Raw genomic sequence first — 19,761 nt, forward strand, 5'->3', positions numbered from 1 at the left:
ATTATGGTGGTCCTCCAGGAATGTGGTTGGGAAACACTGCTCTAACTTATCAATTCATTTTCTGATTAGTTTCTTTTTTTTAATTAACAAGAACCAGCATGTACAGTTTTTTTATACAACAAAATCACTTTTCACTTAACAAGAAAGGAATAAATGAGAAAAAAAAACAGAGGAGAGGGTACATAATTATCAAAATACATACAAATATATTATACACATTTTTCCAATTTTAGTTATTAACAAAGTTATTAAATGCACTTTTACTACAGGAAATGCATATATATAAACCTTTTTATGCAAAAATGATAAAGGAGGAGCAAATATTAACTGTTTTAATTGCCTTTCTATTTTTAGACTTTGAAAGCACTTTTATTTTCATTTGAATCTCATTACTCTTTTGGCAAACTTGGATTTATGTATGTCAAATTTACATAATAATAAAATAAAGTTTATTATAAAACCAGCATTTTTTAAAGAGCGATCCTTAACATAATAACCCAAAATCACGTGTTTATAGGATAAGGAAAATGATTTTAAAATATTATGAGCAATAAAAGCTTCAACATTAATCCAAAAAAGCCAAGTATATTGGCAAGACCAAAATAAATGTGAATAGTTTCATTAAAGCTTTCACAAAACAGCATTCTAACTTAATATCAATTTAAAAATTTTGTAGAAATAATTTTGTGGGATAAACTTTATGAAGTAATTTAAATGATATTTCTTTAGCCTTATTTGTAATTTTTAAAAAAAATTTAGGTAATGACCATACTTGAGTCCAGTTTACATTATTAATTAAAGATATTATTCCAGTAAAAAAACAACATATGGTACAGACGTATTTTCTTTCAAGATTTAAGATCTAATTTTGTGATTATTAGGCTTAAATCCAGAGAAAACCAACTGGGGTCTGTTCAGGTCTAGGAGGACAAACAGAAAGCGCTGATGTACATACACTGCTTTTGTACAGCATATGTATACCAGCAGGTATTGCCCTGTTAGAATTGTAAATTCCTGTATTGTAATAGGAATTTTGTATCTTGCGATAAATTCTGTAAATGTAAAAGATGTTCCTGCATTATCAAATAATTGATTAACTAATATTAGTCCATTGTTAAACCAATTGTGAAAGAATAGTGACTTATTTCTATACAAGATATGGCATTATTCCAAATAAGAAAACTATGTGGGGAGAAGTTGTGTTTATAAATAAGCACTTGTTGGCGAAATTTAGAGAGTTTGATTGGGAGTTTTTCAATTTTATAATTACACATTAAATTCTGGTTAGTCTCAGACACCCAATTCACAGTCACAGATATCCCATCAGGCATAACATTAAAACTTCTATGCACGAAAATGCTCATTGAGAATTCGATATCCTCACTTACTTATCTTGAAAACAATTTGCTTAAAACAGAAGAAAAATAAGAGTACATTACCACCTCACCAGACATCAAACCAGTGTCGTTTTGTTGTCAATCAGTTTCATTGTAAAACGAGCACGAGCGCGCTCTAGTGTTGCTTGTACAAATTTCTGTACATGCTGCAATTCGCTCACCAAACCAGACCGTTTTTAACACAAATCACTGCAAAAATTGCTGTGTGCTATCCACGGCCTCGTCATTTTTACTAGCATTGTGTTTATCCTTCGGATCATGTTTGTTTGTCGTTTAATAATACCCTGTATGAAATTATTCATCAATTTAAATCGCTCCTCATCTCAAGTAAGGCGGGCTGGATATTTTCGATTAATGTTGTCTAGGCTTTACATCGATTCAATCAAAGCGCTTTTCAATGGGTTGATTAGTGATGTCTGGGGCTTTTCATAGAAACGCCTTCCTGCCAGAGCTGCTACGGTCGCCGCCGGTGGAGTGGTGTGTTCGCGAGGGTTTTACGTTTTTTTTTACATTTATACTACGTTTAAATTAAAAATCTGCCATACAACATAAACAATGGGCAAAAAGGAAGAAGAAGAGATCATCCGGATCGCGAAGAAGATGGATAAAATGGCACAGAAAAAGAACGGGGTAAGGTGTTTTGTCATGAATGAATTCCCTGTGTCGGACGAGGCTACATTGATACATAGCAAGCTAACAGCTACATTTATGAAGAAGCGCCTATTTCATAATACACAGCGATTATAGGGATCAGTTTTATAATAGCTTTAGTGGCCAAATCTCAAACGAGCGTTGAATATAGTGGTTCAGGTTATTGTTTAAGAATTTGATCACCTAAAAGAGCAGTTAGCAACATTAGCTGCTGATAGCGCGGATAAATGCACAGGGTCAGTCAGCGGGAGGCAGCAATGCAACTGATTTCATCTGGAAAACAAACCAGACATTAGGCTCTTGCTTTATTGTAATCAAACATATGGGTCCACAATTTTTTACAAGCTCAGATCGTTGTATCGAAGTGAGTAAAAGTGATGCTAATTAGCAGAAGTTTGGCTACAAAGTGGCTGCTGTTGACGTCACTGTAAACACGCGCGTGTTATTGAAGTGATCATACTATTTGCACGACAAAATGTATAATAAATTAAATCTCTAAACTGCAGTTATCTTCTGTAATATATACATTTATTACCCTCTTCACTCTTAATTTTATCTATTATATATCTATCCTCAGATCTGATAGCCCATTGATGTTTTGTTTTATTTATTTATTATTTTTACACCATTGTTAATGATCGAATAATCTGTACCAAATTTATCTTTCTGTACACAATAAATGTAAAAAAAAAGTCCTCATACTTAATGTGCATGTTAAACAATTATATTGAGTTCAGTTTTACTAAATAATTGTTTGTTTGTTTGTTTGAAGGTTGGTTGCTCTGGATTTATTTAAAAGAACTAAAGAACATACCCATGACCCTGGAGCTTCTGCAGGTATGTTTCCTTTCTTTTCACATTCGTGCTTCATCACTTAACGAATTACATTTAATAATATGATATTTTCTTTGCATTCTTATAAAAAGTCTACGAGAATCGGGATGTCGGTCAATGCCATCCGCAAACAGAGCACAGACGATGAAGTGACCTCACTGGCCAAGTCTTTGATCAAGTCCTGGAAGAAGTTGCTGGGTAAGAAAAGACTAATGAGATATGTTTTTAATAGAAATGTGTTTAAGAAAACATTTTTTCTCCTTATGATTTTTCCATTTTATTTTAAAGTTATAATTGACCACATTATCCATATGTGGTCCTTTGTTAATAAATAGTATAATGCAAAATAAAAAATAAATAATTTGTAATAAGCAAACTAATGCATATATCTAAATATTTAAACAATTAGTGTACTTTGTGTAATAAAAATAATTTAATGACAAGCATGCATTTATAATTGTGAATTAGCCAAATATCCAATACCTTTTTTGAGCTTGTGAAAATGTATTGTGTGTGTATATGGGTCAGATATTTTGCAGCAGCAATTATAATTTTCCAAATGGATTAAATATAGAAAGCATGTTAAAAGCAAGAGAAGTGTCTATTTTACATTTGAAATCACTTGTAAATTCCAACCTTTAGATTTAATGGCTGTCCATCATCAGTGAGCGTAATGTTATATATATATATATATATATATATATATATATATATAATATATATATATATATATATATATATATATATATATATATTATATATATATTTATATATATATATATATATATATATATATTGTATATAGATGTTCTGACCTGTACTTATTTGTATTAAAGTATGTAGTCATACTAAATTTGTTATATTTTGCATAATTAAGATGTTATGCTGAGAAATGGACCAAACCTAATGCTTTGAAAAATAGTGGCAGTGTACAAATAAAATTGCAATTAATTACTATTCTGGTCATAAATTAATGTCACCAAACAATACTTAATCTAAGAATCCCTGATAATATATTGTTAATTAGTGTATGTTTCGCATAGTATGTGTAAGTATATGTGTTTTTGTGTATTATGTGACCTTTCACTGAATGACATTTTAGTGGGTGTCTTCTGTAAAGTGTTGAAAAAATGTATGATAGTATTTATTCAAAAAATTAAGTTACATATTCACATGGGGAAATTTTTTATAACTGTATTACACCTTTGTTTTCATGTTTTAAGGTTATTTAAGATGAACATAATTTACTAATGGTCATTGTTGTTGTAATACCACTAATTGCCTGTATGTGGTAGCAACTGCAGGTCTTATTTTTGTGCAATGTTCCAGATTCTGAGTAAATAAATTAGAGTTTGACCCTTATTACCAAATTGTACAAAAAAAGGCTCCGTTTAAACCAACAAACTTGGGACTTGTGGAACTGTGCATCGATGGATTTGCTCTTCAGTGTTTGGACTTTCAGCAGTGAAATTTAAACCACACTGAACTAAACTAAACTTCAACTCTGAAAACTGGACTGACACTGTTTCAATTTACTAGAACTCCTTGACACAATCTACATTGTAAAAGCGCTACAGAAATAAACATGAATTGAAAATAGTGAGACTCATTTGCGATCATTTATACTGTAACTCTAATGAAGTAACTAACAAGTAGTTTTGACTTTTCAGATGAGCCCGCTGCTGATAAAAACTCTGAGGAGAAAAAGAAGGAACGCACAACACCAGTGGTCTCGCCTTCTGAAACCAGCCCCGAACCCAGAGAAGAGAGGTACAAACACTGTGTTAACGGTTGACCCAATATTATCCAATTATTCTTCCTCTTGGGCCATAAAAATGCTTTACAGAACTAATCGTTTCTCCCTCTTGTTTTTTGTCTCTTCATTTTTTTATCGTTTCTTACAGTTCAAGCAGCAATTCTAGCAGTAAGAGCGAGTCTGTTGATGTTACACCCAACACTTTGATAGCCACTTTCCCACGAGCACCAGGCACATCTGACTCAGTCCGTATCAAGTGCAGGGAGATGCTGTCAAATGCTTTGCAAACAGGAGGCAAGTCATGGCAGGCCATTCTTCCACACACGTTTTTTTTTCTACAGTGTCTTGCCAAAGAACTTGTTACTAATTTCGTTTTCCGTCAAGTTTGTATGAAATTTGGAATACTTAGAATAAATAAATGTATTTTTAATTGTTATTAATGATTAAGAAATGCCTGGTTTGTCTTTAACATCTTTATTTTCACAAAAGTGGGTTGATTTATTATTTGTATCTGTGTGTTTATTTAATTTTTTCACAAGTTATATAAAAACATATAACGTTATATAGGTGTCTTATGTCTTTTTACATATTTTTTTTGTCTTTTTCTTTCAGATGATTACATTACGATTGGCTCTGACTGCGATGAACTTGGTGCTCAGATTGAAGATTATATCCTTTCATTTTTATCCCAAAATTAGTTATTGTTGAAGAGTGAATTAATAGGACTCTTAATGAATCATGAAAGTTATAATCTTTAGCATAATTATTTGTTTTAAATGAGTTCCTTAACAAAGTTCCACGTATCTTTTTGGAATTCAAAATACTGACATGAAATACAAGAATCGTGTACGAAGCCGGATCTCTAATCTTAAGGATGCAAAGAATCCAAACCTGAGAAGGAACGTCCTTTGTGAAATGTCAGTCCAGACCGCATAGCCAAAATGACAGCAGAGGTACGTAACTTGATGTGTTGTAAATTTTTTGGAGTAGTTTATGCATAACACAATGCTTAACCCAAGCTTGTCGTCCTTCTTAACCCTGCTTAGTAAAGGAACGTTTCACACTTGTAGTTTAGAGTAGGTGATGAGAACTAACGTTAGCTCTGCCTTTGTGTAAGGCTGCTAGAATATGGCAAAAATCATACTCACGATTATTTTGGTCAATGTTGTGATCATGATTATTTAACATGATTGTGATGAGCCATAATATCTTTTTTGTAATTATGGTTTTATGACATCTACATTTTAGTGTCCAGGAAAATTCACAAATTCACAATTCCTAATTACAGCAGAGTACTGGAGTGATTGATATTTGTGACAAACAAACCAATATATATGTTAGATCTTTATGCACAGATTTTTATTCACTAATCAACTTGGTGCAATACATTTTTTCCCCTCAGGCCATGTCCAACTTAAATAGTTTGAACATCAGTTGCCATAAACAAAATAGTATAATGGTGTCCATGCTTTATGTAACCTAAAAGCCATTTATTTGTAAATGCTTTATATATATATATATATATATATATATATATATATATATATATATATATATATATATATATATATATATATATATATATATATATATATATATATATATATATATATATATATATATATATAAGTTCACGGGTGCCCAAACTTGGTCCTGGAGGGCCGATGTCCTGCATATTTTAGCTCTAACCCCAACTAAACACCCCTGAATCAGCTAATCAAGCTCTTTCTCAAGGCAGATGTGTTGAAGGAAGTTGGAGCTAAACTATGCAGGACACTGGCCCTCCAGGGCCGAGTTTGCGCACCTCTGGTGTAGTTAGTTTGCTGCAGGTAGTTTAGGACGCAGTATAAGTGTTTAAATGTACTTGCACCTCTGCTTTTATCCCACAGGATTAATACAAGCAAGGCTCATTATGAACACCCTTGTACTTCACTTAAACATATTCATTTAATCATTAACTTCATTAAGTGTTTTTTATGTTCATGTGGTATGTGTAAGGATTATAGTTTTAGCCTGAAAAGCCAATAGTATTGTTTAAAAATAAAACTTGATTATCAGTTGGTAATATATATTATGGGGGATTTGCTAGAACTCACATAATTCATTCACTCAGTTTCACTGACACCGAAAATATGAATTTAAGGATGTTACCCCAGGATTGTACTGTGGGAAATGTGAAGCAAGATAACCCAGGATTAACTTTTTTTCAAGTGTGAAAAGCCCTAATGAGGAAATGTTAATCCAACAGGAAATGGCAAGTGATGAACTGAAGGAAATGCGCAAGAATCTGACCAAAGAGGCCATCAGGGACCACCAAGTGGCCACTTCTGGGGGCACCCAGACTGACCTGTTCACTTGTGGCAAATGCAAAAGAAGAGGTGTACATACACCCAGGTAAGATGGGGAAATCTGACTGGACTTTTCTATGTATATAATGCATGTATATGTGAATGCTTGTTTGTGTATTTATATACATTTTCTAAACTCAAATATTTCTCTAGGTTCAAACTCGAAGTGCTGATGAACCGATGACAACATTCGTCTTCTGCAATGAATGTGGAAATAGGTGGAAGGTACGTGCTTCTTTAAATGTTTTGTATATATTTCACATCTATATTCAATCATAGAATATATTGCAGTAATGAATATGCAAAATGTTAGCAAGATTCTCTTTCTGAATCTGCATGAAGAAAAGCCTTTCAAAGCACTACTGGTCTACTGATAACATGATTTTCTGGGCAATGTTTATTTAATTGATGTCAATTCATTGTATACACATAAATACGTATATTTAACACTAACACTATTAAGAACTACCGATGCTGTCATGTCAACTTAATAACTTTGTTAAAATAAAACCCACATATCTATAATCCCTGACTTTTCCTAAATATGTTATATTCTTTCTAACATTATTTTATTAAAACACAAAAGAGCTTTTGAGTATTTCTACCTTTAATTACCATACTTGTCAAAATAACCTCATGCATTTTTAGTGTCTGCTACTTTTCCCTGTGACTTTAAATATGTATGCCTCGGTTGCCTAGTAAATTCCTACTACTGTAAATAAAGCTTTTTAATAGCAACAACATAACTTTACTTGAGATAAAGATGTTTCAAAACAACATATTCAAAAAGCCTTTACCGGCTCGTGAAAGTGAGGACGCAGACCTTCGCTGTTGGTCTAGTAGCCTAACTACACGTTTATAGGCTGTACTACCAAACAGATTGTATTTTTAGGGTAATGACAAACATTCAAAGCATAATTTCATATCTCAGTAGAGGCATTTGAATGTAAATATGATGTGACATGATGACGTCTTATATAAGAAGCTATGGCAATTTTAGAAGTTACTGAACTCTGGTAGTTCCAGTGTCACACTTTCAACCTCTATATTTTATTAAAAGTAATTATCGTGTCATAATTTTTTATAGTGTCACAGGCCGGTTGTACACAATAATCGCTGTTATACTGCTAACGAAAATGATATTTCACATTCCATGATTTCTGAAATATGACACGATTGACATTCACTGTCTTTTTCTCCACAGTTCTGCTGAAGCTGGGGGTTGTTCTCTGTGTTTGGAGATGTAGCTAAATTCCAGGACCACGTTTCTGTATCATTGATGACAATTTCAATGACGCACTGATGTACAAAGGCCACAATAGATCCTGTCAACTGTTTGTTTTATTATAATGGTCCACAAACTCATGTCCTGTGTTTTAACTTGAGTTATAGCGAGGCCATAGGCCTTTGGACTGTAATCAATGTCGTGGGTTTCTGTTTTCTTTACCATCACTTTTTTATACGTAGTTAAACATTTTGACAACATTCATATTTAGATAGTTTTGCTTTGCCCTAATGAGAACTTGTCAAAACTATTAATTTTCCTAGGCAATCCGTTTTTAAGATAAAATGCTTTTAGTAAATGTTAGCTTTTGGTAACTACTCAAGATTTTTTTGTTTTTAAAACGTGTTTATTTGGATAATAATTTGAGTCTCTTTGTCACTCTGAATTATACATATTTATATGCATGATCTACAAATTTTTACTGTGTACATGACTTTTACTTTCAAGAGTAAACGTTTTAAAGATTGACTGCAAGTGTGATTTATACTCCTTATCAAGACAGCACATGTTTGAGAAGATTGCCTTACTTGTGAGTTTTTTACTGTATTTCAGAAAGTTGTTGTAAGAAAAAAATATGTAGATTAATCTCATATGTAGCACCTCTTGAAAACCCAATTACTAGGCTTTTGAACTTTTTGTGACTTTTAAAATAATCATTTTCATGTTGCAATCAAGTTTAATGATGTTTAATGATCAAATGTGGTTATTCGCCCAATAACCAGTGTAAGGTCAACGCAGGTTATTATTGGATGTTAACTTGAAGCCTATTTTGATGCTGATGTTTACAAAATCTTTTACACTTTTTTATTGTCACATCACAACTGTATGCCTCTGGGTTTCAACCATGTTTTTATACTAACTATTTAAGCTCCATTGGGCTCTAGATACATTTTCGAGTGAGTTATTCAAAACAGCAATTTGTGATGCTTTTTTCAGACTGTAGTTTGATGTATCTTTTTTTTTAGGCAGATCGGGAATGTTAATGTTAAAGGTTTGTGAAGGGTTTTGAAATATGCATTTTTATTTTATGTTTGACGTAATCTTAACCGAAACACGACAAGAAAGTAGAACATAGAGTAGCTCCTCCCCTTTTTTAAAAACAACCAATAGTGTTTTGTTTATCACTGCTTTTATTGGTTATGTTTTTTTTGTTTTTTTTTACTGTGTAGGCTACCTTTTTATTTTGTTTTAACAAATCAATAACCATAACAATGGATGACATCATGTACAATAATAAACAAGCGAAATATAAATAAAATAATACCCAAAAAGTTAATAAAAAACGGTACAGAGGCGAAACTATCAATAAAACTATATCACAAGTCTTTATAAAATGTAGCCGTTTTTACACTTTTTTTTTTTTTTTTTTTTTTTTTTTTTTTTTTTTGCTGTAAACATTTTGTAAAGTAGTAAATAAACAATTTAAGTCACAAAGAAATTCTGCAATTAGGTATTTATGAAGAAAATTTCATTTATGAATATAATATTTACCCTATAAAATAAATAAATTGGTTATGATGTGATGAGAAACTAGTGTGAGGTGATGTGAATAAAACCGTGATACGTTTTGGTGGAAGTGACAAACTAAATGTTTATATCAACTTATATCCTCTAAACACAAATTATGTCACTGTTTTAGGGCACACTAGCTTATAGATATCTTAAAAATGAATAATACTGGTACTTGCATCTACAAAACTTTTAATTTCATAGGACCTATAACAGCGTTCTCCATTAACACAATCTGATGATTATGATAAAGCAATAACATGCATTGACATGTCAGGTTAGGTCAGATCAGTCATGGTGATGTTACTTTTGACATCAACAATCAATACAAAAGTGGACAATATTTGCTTTTTGCAGCCAGATGATGTGTTTTGCAGATTTGTGAATGTCTCACTCTTCTCATATGATTTAACTGTAGGACCCACTGCTGCCTTGATGTCCTAACAAGCCCCCTTGCATTTGCAATGTCTCATCTGAATAACAAACAACCCTTTGGTGGCCGTTCTTAACGTCCTTTTGTGCATATGGAAAACAGGAGATGCTTATTTAGCTCTTCTTTTGCTCATCATTTATAGTAGTTGTAAAATGTTATGGAGAGTGGCTCACCCATTATTTAATGGGAAATATGTTTACATTTATGAATGTCTTTATGTATACACAACTTGGTCCTTAGAAAGAACTAAATGGGAGACACTTGCTTCAAGGATCATTTGTGAGGTCTCCAGGTGCATCCTCTCCAGAGATGATGTGAGTGGGCAGCACTTACTCCACTGGAAATCAAGACCAACACAAACCCTGGGGTATGCTGAAGGTTTCAAACTGATTATTAACAATTTAAATAGTAAATATAGACCAAATAATGCCATTCTAATGACTGGTGATTTAAAAAAAAAAATGTTTTAATGGTACACAATTGTACCTTTTTCCGTTTGTACCATTTAAGGGACAAATTTGCATTACAACTTACAACTGAATGTGTCATGAAATAAAATTACACTGCAAGTATAAAACAGTAAAAAGAAAAATTTAGATAACAAGTAGGCTACAGAAAATAATCTTCACTAATACAAAGACCACAAGAATATGGGTGGTAAAGGTACAAAAATGTACCCTGTACCTTTATAGCTCATTTGGGTATAAAATTGTACCCTAAAGGACCAATTTTCGACCTTTAAAGGTACAATCATTTATTTTGTTCCCCTAGGAACAAAATTGTACCCTCACTGTACCTTTTTTCTGACAGTGTATATCAGTTAGCATTTCTGAATCCCTGCAACCATCTCAGCTGTAGGCTTGAGTTTTCATCCTGGTTGAAGTGTGTTAATAGTGTGATGTCGTCGTGCAAGAGACACTAGCATGGGTTTCCATTACCCTGTGTTAATGCATATTATGAAATATCACATGAGAAACAACTGATGAAAATGTTTCATATAATCCCTTATTTTTTTTTTTTTTTTTTTTTTTTTTTTTTTTTATTATGCAAGAAAGAACATTACAAAGATACAATATGAACAAGGAGACAAAGAGGGTTACATAAATAAGATTCCAGCAAATTAAACAAGTTTAAATGATTTACACCAAGAAAGCGTTTTACATGCAATGCAATTGTTAGAGTCTTTTAAAGAGTTCACATAAATTTCAAAGTCCTTTCTGAAAATAAAAAAGTAAGGGTGTTTCTTTGAAAATTTACATTTATGGATGTAAAATTTAGCTAAAAACAACAATAAATTAATAATAAATTTACAATGAGAAGGATCTACATTGAGCGAGTAACCAAAAATACAATTTTTGGGGAGATGCAGAAGTTTGGAAATAAGAATTTTTTTATAAAATTGGAAAAGTCTACCCAAAACACTTTACAGTAAGTACACTCCCAAAATAAATGGTTTAGTGTTTCATCGTATTGAGTACAAAATGAACATTTAGGGGAAATATTGTTATTAAATTTAGCTAGTTTGGTATTTATTGGGTAGCAATTATGAATGATTTTGATTGAGACTTCAACAGCTTTATTAGATAAAAAGAATTTTTTCCGAAGAAGCCAAAACTGTTCCCAATCTATGTCATCAAATGCATTATTCCAAAAACCTATGCAAGCAGGTAAAGAGATCCGAGAACTATTAATAACCAAGCGAATATCTTTGTTTGACATAGAACTGAGAAGAGTTTGATCAACAAAAAGATTTGTGTTGTCAAAAATAAAAGAATCGAAAGAACCTTTAGGGCCAGATTTGATTAAAGGTATAACACAATCAGGGATTGCACCAAAAACTATGGCATATTCTTTGGGGGGAACAGGAAAAGAAAACTGACGCATAAATTTTTCGTATGAAAAAGGGACACCACAGTCATCTAAGAGCTGACTAACTAAAAGTTATTTTTATTAAACCAATTATTTAAAAAAAGAGATTTGTTTTTATATCTAATATTTTTATTATTCCAAATAAAATAGGTACGTGGAGAAAAATTATAATTATATGTAAGGGACCAACATATTAAAGCCTGCTTATGAAAACTAGAAACGTTTATTGGTATTTTAGATACGTCAAAATTACAGCGCAACAAAAATGTAAACCTCCAACTGAGCTGAAAATATAATTTGGAATAAAATTCCAACATGATGTTGGGTTGTTTAAAAACATCTTTAACCACTTAATTTTAAATAAATTATTAAGTGTGGAAAAATCCACTAAATCGAATCCTCCCAAGGCCCTATCAGCTAGCATAACACTTTTTTTGATTAGGTGAGTTTTACAGTTCCAAACAAAGTCTACTATAATTTTGTCCAGTATTCGACAGATTTCCCCAGATACATCCAGTGCCATAGCGGGATAGATAACCCGGGATAATCCATCTGCTTTAGAAAGTAACACTCTACCTTATAGATAAATCACGCTGTAACCAAGAATTTAATTTGCGCCGCATAGAGAGTATAAGAGGTTCAAAATTTAGTTTGATCTCTTTTTTTGATCTTTACATACAATTATACCTAGATATTTGATTTCAGATTTAACTGGGATGTCACCAATTTTACTATCAGTAGTAGAGTCTTTTATAGATAAAAGTTCACATTTATGAATATTAAGATGTAAACCAGAAGCCAAGGAAAAAAGATTAATTTTGTCTAAAGCTAAGATGACCTGATCTTTATTTTGTAAAAAAAGAGTTGTGTCATCAGCCAGTTGACTAATTAAAAACGATCGATTTGCCACAGAAATGCCTTTCAAATTACTATTTTGAATAACAAAGGCTAAAAGTTGCATAGGAAGAAGAAAAAGGTAAGGCGCAATAGGGCAGCCTTGACGAATGCCTCTATTAATATTAAATCTATGAGTGGTACCATGTTGTAATTTTACAGAAGCATTAGCATTACTGTACAAAGTTTGAATAGCATTAACAAAATTAGGACCAAAACCAAAAGTACTTAACGCTTTAAGAATAAAAGGGAACTCAATGGAATCAAATGCTTTATAGAAATCAAGAAAAAGTAAAAAACTGTCATCTGGAATCAACTCTGAGTAATCCAAAATATCAAGAACAAGCCTTATATTGTTTGAGATAAGTCTATCCTTCAAAAAGCCAGACTGACATTCATCTATTATATCATCTAGAACACATTTAATCTTTTTGGCAAAAATCATAGCTAATATCTTATAATCATTATTCAGAAGACTTATGGGTCGCCAATTTTCCAACAGAGAAGGGTCTTTTTGAGGTTTTGGAATCAGATTTATAACACCCTGGGTCATAGAAGGAGGGAGAATACCTTTTTTGAGGCTTTCTAAATAAACATTAAAAAGAAATGGAGAAATATCATTTGAAAATTTCTATAAAATTCTGTGGTTAAACCATCATTACCAGGAGATTTGTTTAATTTTAATTTGTCAATGGCCTCAGAAATATCTTTCATTTGAATAGGAGCTTCACATAAATTCTTGCTATTGTTATCAATTTTGCGAATAACATCAGTGTCTAGAGAGTTAAAAAATAAATCCATATTCTGTTGGGAGTGTCTGGAGCAATAAAGGTCTTTGTAAAACTTTTCACAACAATTAGAGATTTCTTTATAATTCTTCAAAACTACTCCATTTACATTGAGGCTATTAATAGAGTTTAGATGGTTTCGCTGCTTTTCCAATTTAAAGAAATAGTTGGAATTGCGTTCTCCCCTCCAACCATCTTCTTCTTGAGCGAACAAAAGCACCCTTTGCTTTCTGAATATACAGATTATCTAATGAATTCTGAAGTTCAACCAATTCTGATTTCTGGTCGATAGATAAGTTTTCAAAAGGAGTGCATGACATGCTAACAAGTTTTTTAATAATATCAAGTTCCTCTGCTTTATGCTGTTTTGCTTTTTGACTTCCAGCTTTGATTAAGAGTAATCTAATATTATATTTTAGCAGCTCCCAGTTAGATCCAAAATTATTTTCAGCTTGAGCTTTGTTGAGAAAAAAATGTATCTTAGATACCACAGAATGACAAATTTGTGCATCCTCTAATAAAAGAGAATTAAGTTTCCAGTAAGAGCTGAAAGTCTTTGAATGAGAAGATGGGTTATCAAAAGATAGAATAATAGATTTATGATCAGAGAGCGGAGAAGGTAAGATTTCAACACTAGAAACAGAGCTAGATAAGGAATCTGATATTAACCAAAAATCTATTCTAGATTTTAGTGAACCAGACGTATTAGACCAAGTAAATTGTAAAGCATGAGGATGCTTTTCTCTCCAAATATCAGTTAAGCCAAATCGAGAGATTAAACCACAAAGGCCTGACGAACTGTCAGAAGGTCTAGGAGGTGATCTGTCTAAATTATTATTTATAGTCTGATTGAAGTCTCCACCCAAGATAATAAATATGCTATGCTATTTAGATTTAAAATACTCTCTAAATGTGTTTCTATAGAATTAAATAGTTTAAGGTAGTTTTTTGCTGTATTATAAACCCATAAATGTTACCCAAGACAAAGAAAACATCATTTAAAGTAATCAGTAAAAAAAGTTAATGGCCTTCAGGATCAGCTATTGTTTCTATAATCTTTCCTCTAAACTTGTGCTTCAGAGTTAAAACACACCAGCAGAATAATTTGAGCCAAATGAAGAGAATAATTCATCACCCCACTGTGACTTCCAAAGCTTAATATCACTAGAATTTGCATGTGACTCTTGTATGAAACAAAAATCAGTGTTAAGCGATTTTGCATATAAGAAAATAGCTTTTCGTTTAATATCATTACGCAACCCTCTTGCATTACTGAGCAAATAGACAAATTTGGAAACATTAACAATGACACCAGAACGGTAGGAACAGGTGAGTTAGCCCTAGATATCCCATGAATAAAATCTTTTAAACAACGATATTGGGATCTTTAGAAAATCGAAATCGATAACTTGTTATGACAAAAAAAAAAAATATATATATATATATAAATTACCAGAAATAAAAATGAAATAAATATATTAATAAATCAATGTAGATACTAATAAGAAAAAAAGTGCTTCAAGTCTAAATCAAAATCTTTGATTTTTGTATAGCACTTAATAAAATAGATGTATAATTGTAATCATAATCAAATAAAATATATATATATAAAGAAGAAAAAAAAAAGTCCACCATTATTAAAACGAAACCTTTGGCCAAAAAAGTAGCAGACCTAATAGCAACCTTATTCGGGCATGATTCAATCGGTGACTTCCATATTCTGTGAAACAAGTTCTTTACCATCAACAAACGCCTTTGGACCGACGAAATAAGCGCGGCGTCCTTGTGCCGAGCCCTCTCCACAAGTGGCAAAGTTTATTGCGCTGCTCTCGATCTTCGGGGGACAGATCCTCCGCGAACCGCAAGTGATGTTTTGTTAGATAGGGAGAGTTCTTTGCAGCTTTCCAGAGAGCATCACGAAAGTGACGCATTGTGAACTGTAGAATAATCCCTCGAGGTTTTTTTTTCAGAGGACAGAGCACTCTCGCTTCTCATCTTACCCAAACGATGTACCACATCAATAAGCTCGTTAGCTTTTCCAGCGAAGGTTGGGATGACAGCCTCACATATATCAAGAACTTTCTGTCTGACGTTTTCTCCTTGTTGTTCAGATAAACCGTAGAGCCGCAAATTCCACCTCCTCTGATATCTTGAGAGATTCTGTACCTTATTTTCCAACTCTTCGATTTTTTTTTCAGCAGTTGTGACTCGTTTAACGACTCGCTCCACGTTTCCCTTCACATCCTTGATCTCTTCTGCCAGAAATTCAACTGACAATTTAAGCTCCTCGATGCCCTTATCAAGGATGTCGGCTCTCTCATTAATGACGGACTTGAGGGATGATATAATTACAGTGGCTAAGGAGACTGTAAGACTTCAACGCCGTCATCATCGTCATTTCTGCCTTTTTTTTGTTTAGGTTCCTTAAGTGGAGTTTCGGGTTAGTGGAATGAGTAGGCCTACATCTGAGGCGAGTCCACCGTAACACAGGCACCAAGACTTAAGGATGAATCCATCGATTTTGATTTGCGTTTTTTATCCTTTGACATAGTCCATAAATTTATCGAACAAGATCAATCACAGCACTAACAAAAGTAAAGTATCCAAGAAAGAGTGAGCCGTGGCAACAAACACGCTTAATTAACTGTCAACGTGAGCTCGCCTAACAGGACATAAAAAATTAAATGTGTAAGGTTAAGTATATCCAAAAGATCCCCTCACTGATCAGAAAAAGTTTAGAGTGAAGAATACATGTTATATCAAACGAACTGGGCTGAGAACTGAGGGCAAAGAGTCAAATGTCCCAGGACTGATTCACCTGCGCTGTCAACTTCACGCCGCCATTTTTTTTTTTTTTTTTTTTTCCATATAATCCCTTAATTGTTTTGGAACACACGCGTAATTAGCAGGTGGTTGCTAGAAGGGATACAGCTGCGACCGGAAGTGAACGATAATTTTTTATATTAATTATTAAATTATCCATTTATTGTATTACATTATTGTCTACCACTACCCCAACCATCAAAAACAATAATTACGCATAATATTGTTAATTAAATTAACAATTTAATTGTATTAACATCTACCCCTTCTGCAACCTTCACAGTAATGTAAAAATATGAATTATTGTTGTACAGTTTCACAGCAATCCGCAGCTCTATGCCAGCTTGAATTTACCCTCCATTATGCTTGGCATGATTACTGTTGGTTACTAGGTTACCAATACTGCAGTCAGTTGCTCTAAAAATTTAGTTAAAGTTAAACAGATAAATTATTCTATTGTATGCATGATTTAAAGTAAAGGCATAGTTTATGCAAAAATAAAAATTCTGTCATGATTTACTTACCATTCACTTATTTCAAATCTGTTTGACTTTCTTATATTTTTATACTTTTAAGACATTTTGAGGAAAGCTGGAAACCTGTAACCATTGACTTCTGTAGTATTTTTTTTTTCCCTACTGTGGAAGTTTATTGTTATAGGTTTTAAGCTTTTCTCAGGATATCATACTTGTTAAGCAGAATAAAGAAACCACTTTGAAACCACTTGAGGAAGAGTACAAAAGTGAATACATTTTCATTTTGGGGTTAACTATCATTTTACAAGGCATGAAATTCATAAGTGTTTTTTTAAATAGCAGTGAAAGTAGTCAGGCATTGTCAATCAAACACCAAAACATCATCATCGTAACACATGATAACTATACAATACAATAATATGAACTAAACATAAAACGATGAATTTAAGATTAAGAAACTAAGATTACACAAAATACATTTGTTCGCTCCTCCAAATGCTGTCGCTCCTCCAAACATCCCAAAGTGGCTCAATAATATTTAGTAGAGTGTGCAAGCCATGGGAGATGTTCAACTTTCATGTTCATCAAACCACTCTGTCACCAGTCTTGCTGTCTGTATTGGTGCATTATCATCCTGATATACTGCATCATCTTCAGGATACAATGTTTGAACCATTGGGTGCACATGGTCTTCCAGAATGGTTTTTTAGTTTCTGGCAGTGATGCGCCCATCTAGCACAAGTAATGGGCCTAGGGAATGCCATGATATTTTCATCAGGAGAAACACAGTTAGTCCTGTTGCATGTGGTTTGTCCTTCTTGGTGGTATGCTGACATTACTCTGGGTATCGTGGCTCTTGATACATCACAAAGACTTGATGAAAATGTCCCCTTGACTTGAAAAACAAAAATTCTCTTTTGAACTGATATGTCACCCATAATGCTGTTTAATTTGTAATATTTTAAGCAAAACTGTGCTATTACTCTGCTAATTTAACCTTTACAGTTGCAATCAATTAAGACTGACCACCAGGCTTGTCAAATTTAGCCATAAAACCTACAAACATATATGTAATGTAATGTGTGTCATTATCGTGTACAGCCATAAACCCAAAGCACTTCATAATCATAAAGGGGGGTCTCTCCACACCACCACCAGTGTGCAGCATCCACTTGGATGATGCGACGGCAGCCACAGGACAATGGCACCAGTTTAATAACCACACATTAGCTATAGGTGGAGTGGAGAGGACAGTGATAAAATCAATTTCCATGGATGGAGATCATTGAGAGGCCATGGAGGGAATATGGCCAGGACACCGGAGTTACACCCCCACTCTTTACAAGAAGTGCCATGGGAATTTTAATGACCACAGAGAGTCAGGACCTCGGTTTAACATCTCATCCGAAAGACAGCACTCACTGAAGCAGGTCGCACACCAGAAGCGCCGCTCGACGACGCCACGCAGCGCCATGCATTTTAGAATTCTAAACATAGGTTTCTATCAGGATACACACATCGGCGCCACAAGTCTGCGGCGCCTAGCCACGACTCAGGACACTGTTTCATATCCTGCCACGCCACAGAGCACCATCTGATTAGTTCATGCTAAAATCATGGGATTGTGCGCGTCTGGTGTGTGATACTTTTAACTGTCATGTGCGCGCATGTTGCGGTGCAGAGCGGCGCTTAGGGTGTGCGGCCCTGCTTGAGAGTATAGCATCCCCTCACTATACTGGGCATTTGAACTTTACACAGACCACTGGTTGAGTGCACCCTGCTGGCCTCACTAACACCACTTCTAACAGCAACCTAGTTTTCCCATGTGGTCTCCCATCCAGGTTCTGACCTGGCCCAGCCCTGCTTCGATTCAAACAGGCTTTAACATCAATGCTTGGCGGAGTGTGTATTCTAAAGTTGTGTCTGACGCAATTGTCATAGCACCATCAGCCAATGAAATTAGTCCGTAATAGCGGTCTGAGCTGGGGTATTTGCATGAAGCAATCTGATGGCTGACCTTCTGTTGGCACTGAAAGTTGGATCAATAAATGAAAAGTTGAAAAGTTGGATCAGTGAATAACCGGTCTTGGCCTGCAGAGTGATATGGTTGTCAACATTAAAGATCCCAAGAAAAGACACCGAATGTATTTGAACCTGAGTTCCAATGCCCTACAAGCTTACATATCACATACATGTTATTTCACTATTCTGCAGTCCACAACAATCACACATTTTAAAATTATTGTGCTTTATTGTATCTTAAAGATTCCAAATGCCCACAAATCATTATTTTTCTCAATTCATTAAACAGGAAAAAAACTAATCTGATAACTGTAAACATTCACATCTTATTAATCAGAAAAAAGTATAATTTAATGTAAACTGATGGAAATAACACTTTTTTTAGTAGACTTTACAGAACAACAACAAAAAGAGAGAAAGAAAAATATATAGGCAGTATAACTCCAAACCATTGGCTTAGATAGTATTTGAGGTGATCTATGTGGTGAATCCATCAGCTCAAATTGCACATTTCATAATAATATTAAGTAGTCTAAGACAAGTAGAAGCACCACCATGAAATACATGTTGGTAGATGTACAGTCTGGACGCAGATCAACAATCCTAATGAACTGATCTGACTAGCCAACAAACAGAACTCGCTTTCTCAAACGTGTGACTTCAGCACTTCACAAAA

The 19,761-nt window shown here is 33.5% G+C and overlaps 1 protein-coding gene across 1 annotated transcript; it reads left to right on the forward strand.

The window, feature by feature from the left end:
- The first annotated feature begins 1,847 nt into the window (after window positions 1-1,847).
- Window positions 1,848-8,280, forward strand: tcea1 (transcription elongation factor A (SII), 1). Its single transcript, XM_056466957.1, is given in 13 exon segments — window positions 1,848-2,034; window positions 2,821-2,885; window positions 2,975-3,080; window positions 4,553-4,652; window positions 4,787-4,932; window positions 5,251-5,307; window positions 5,439-5,453; window positions 5,456-5,548; window positions 5,551-5,591; window positions 6,887-7,004; window positions 7,007-7,032; window positions 7,140-7,211; window positions 8,191-8,280. Coding segments are annotated over 13 exon segments (930 nt in total). The 5' UTR covers window positions 1,848-1,952; the 3' UTR covers window positions 8,200-8,280.
- The last annotated feature ends 11,481 nt before the right edge of the window (window positions 8,281-19,761 follow it).

This window comes from Danio aesculapii, chromosome 2, assembly GCF_903798145.1.
Source record: "Danio aesculapii chromosome 2, fDanAes4.1, whole genome shotgun sequence".
NCBI classification, from domain to species: domain Eukaryota; kingdom Metazoa; phylum Chordata; class Actinopteri; order Cypriniformes; family Danionidae; genus Danio; species Danio aesculapii.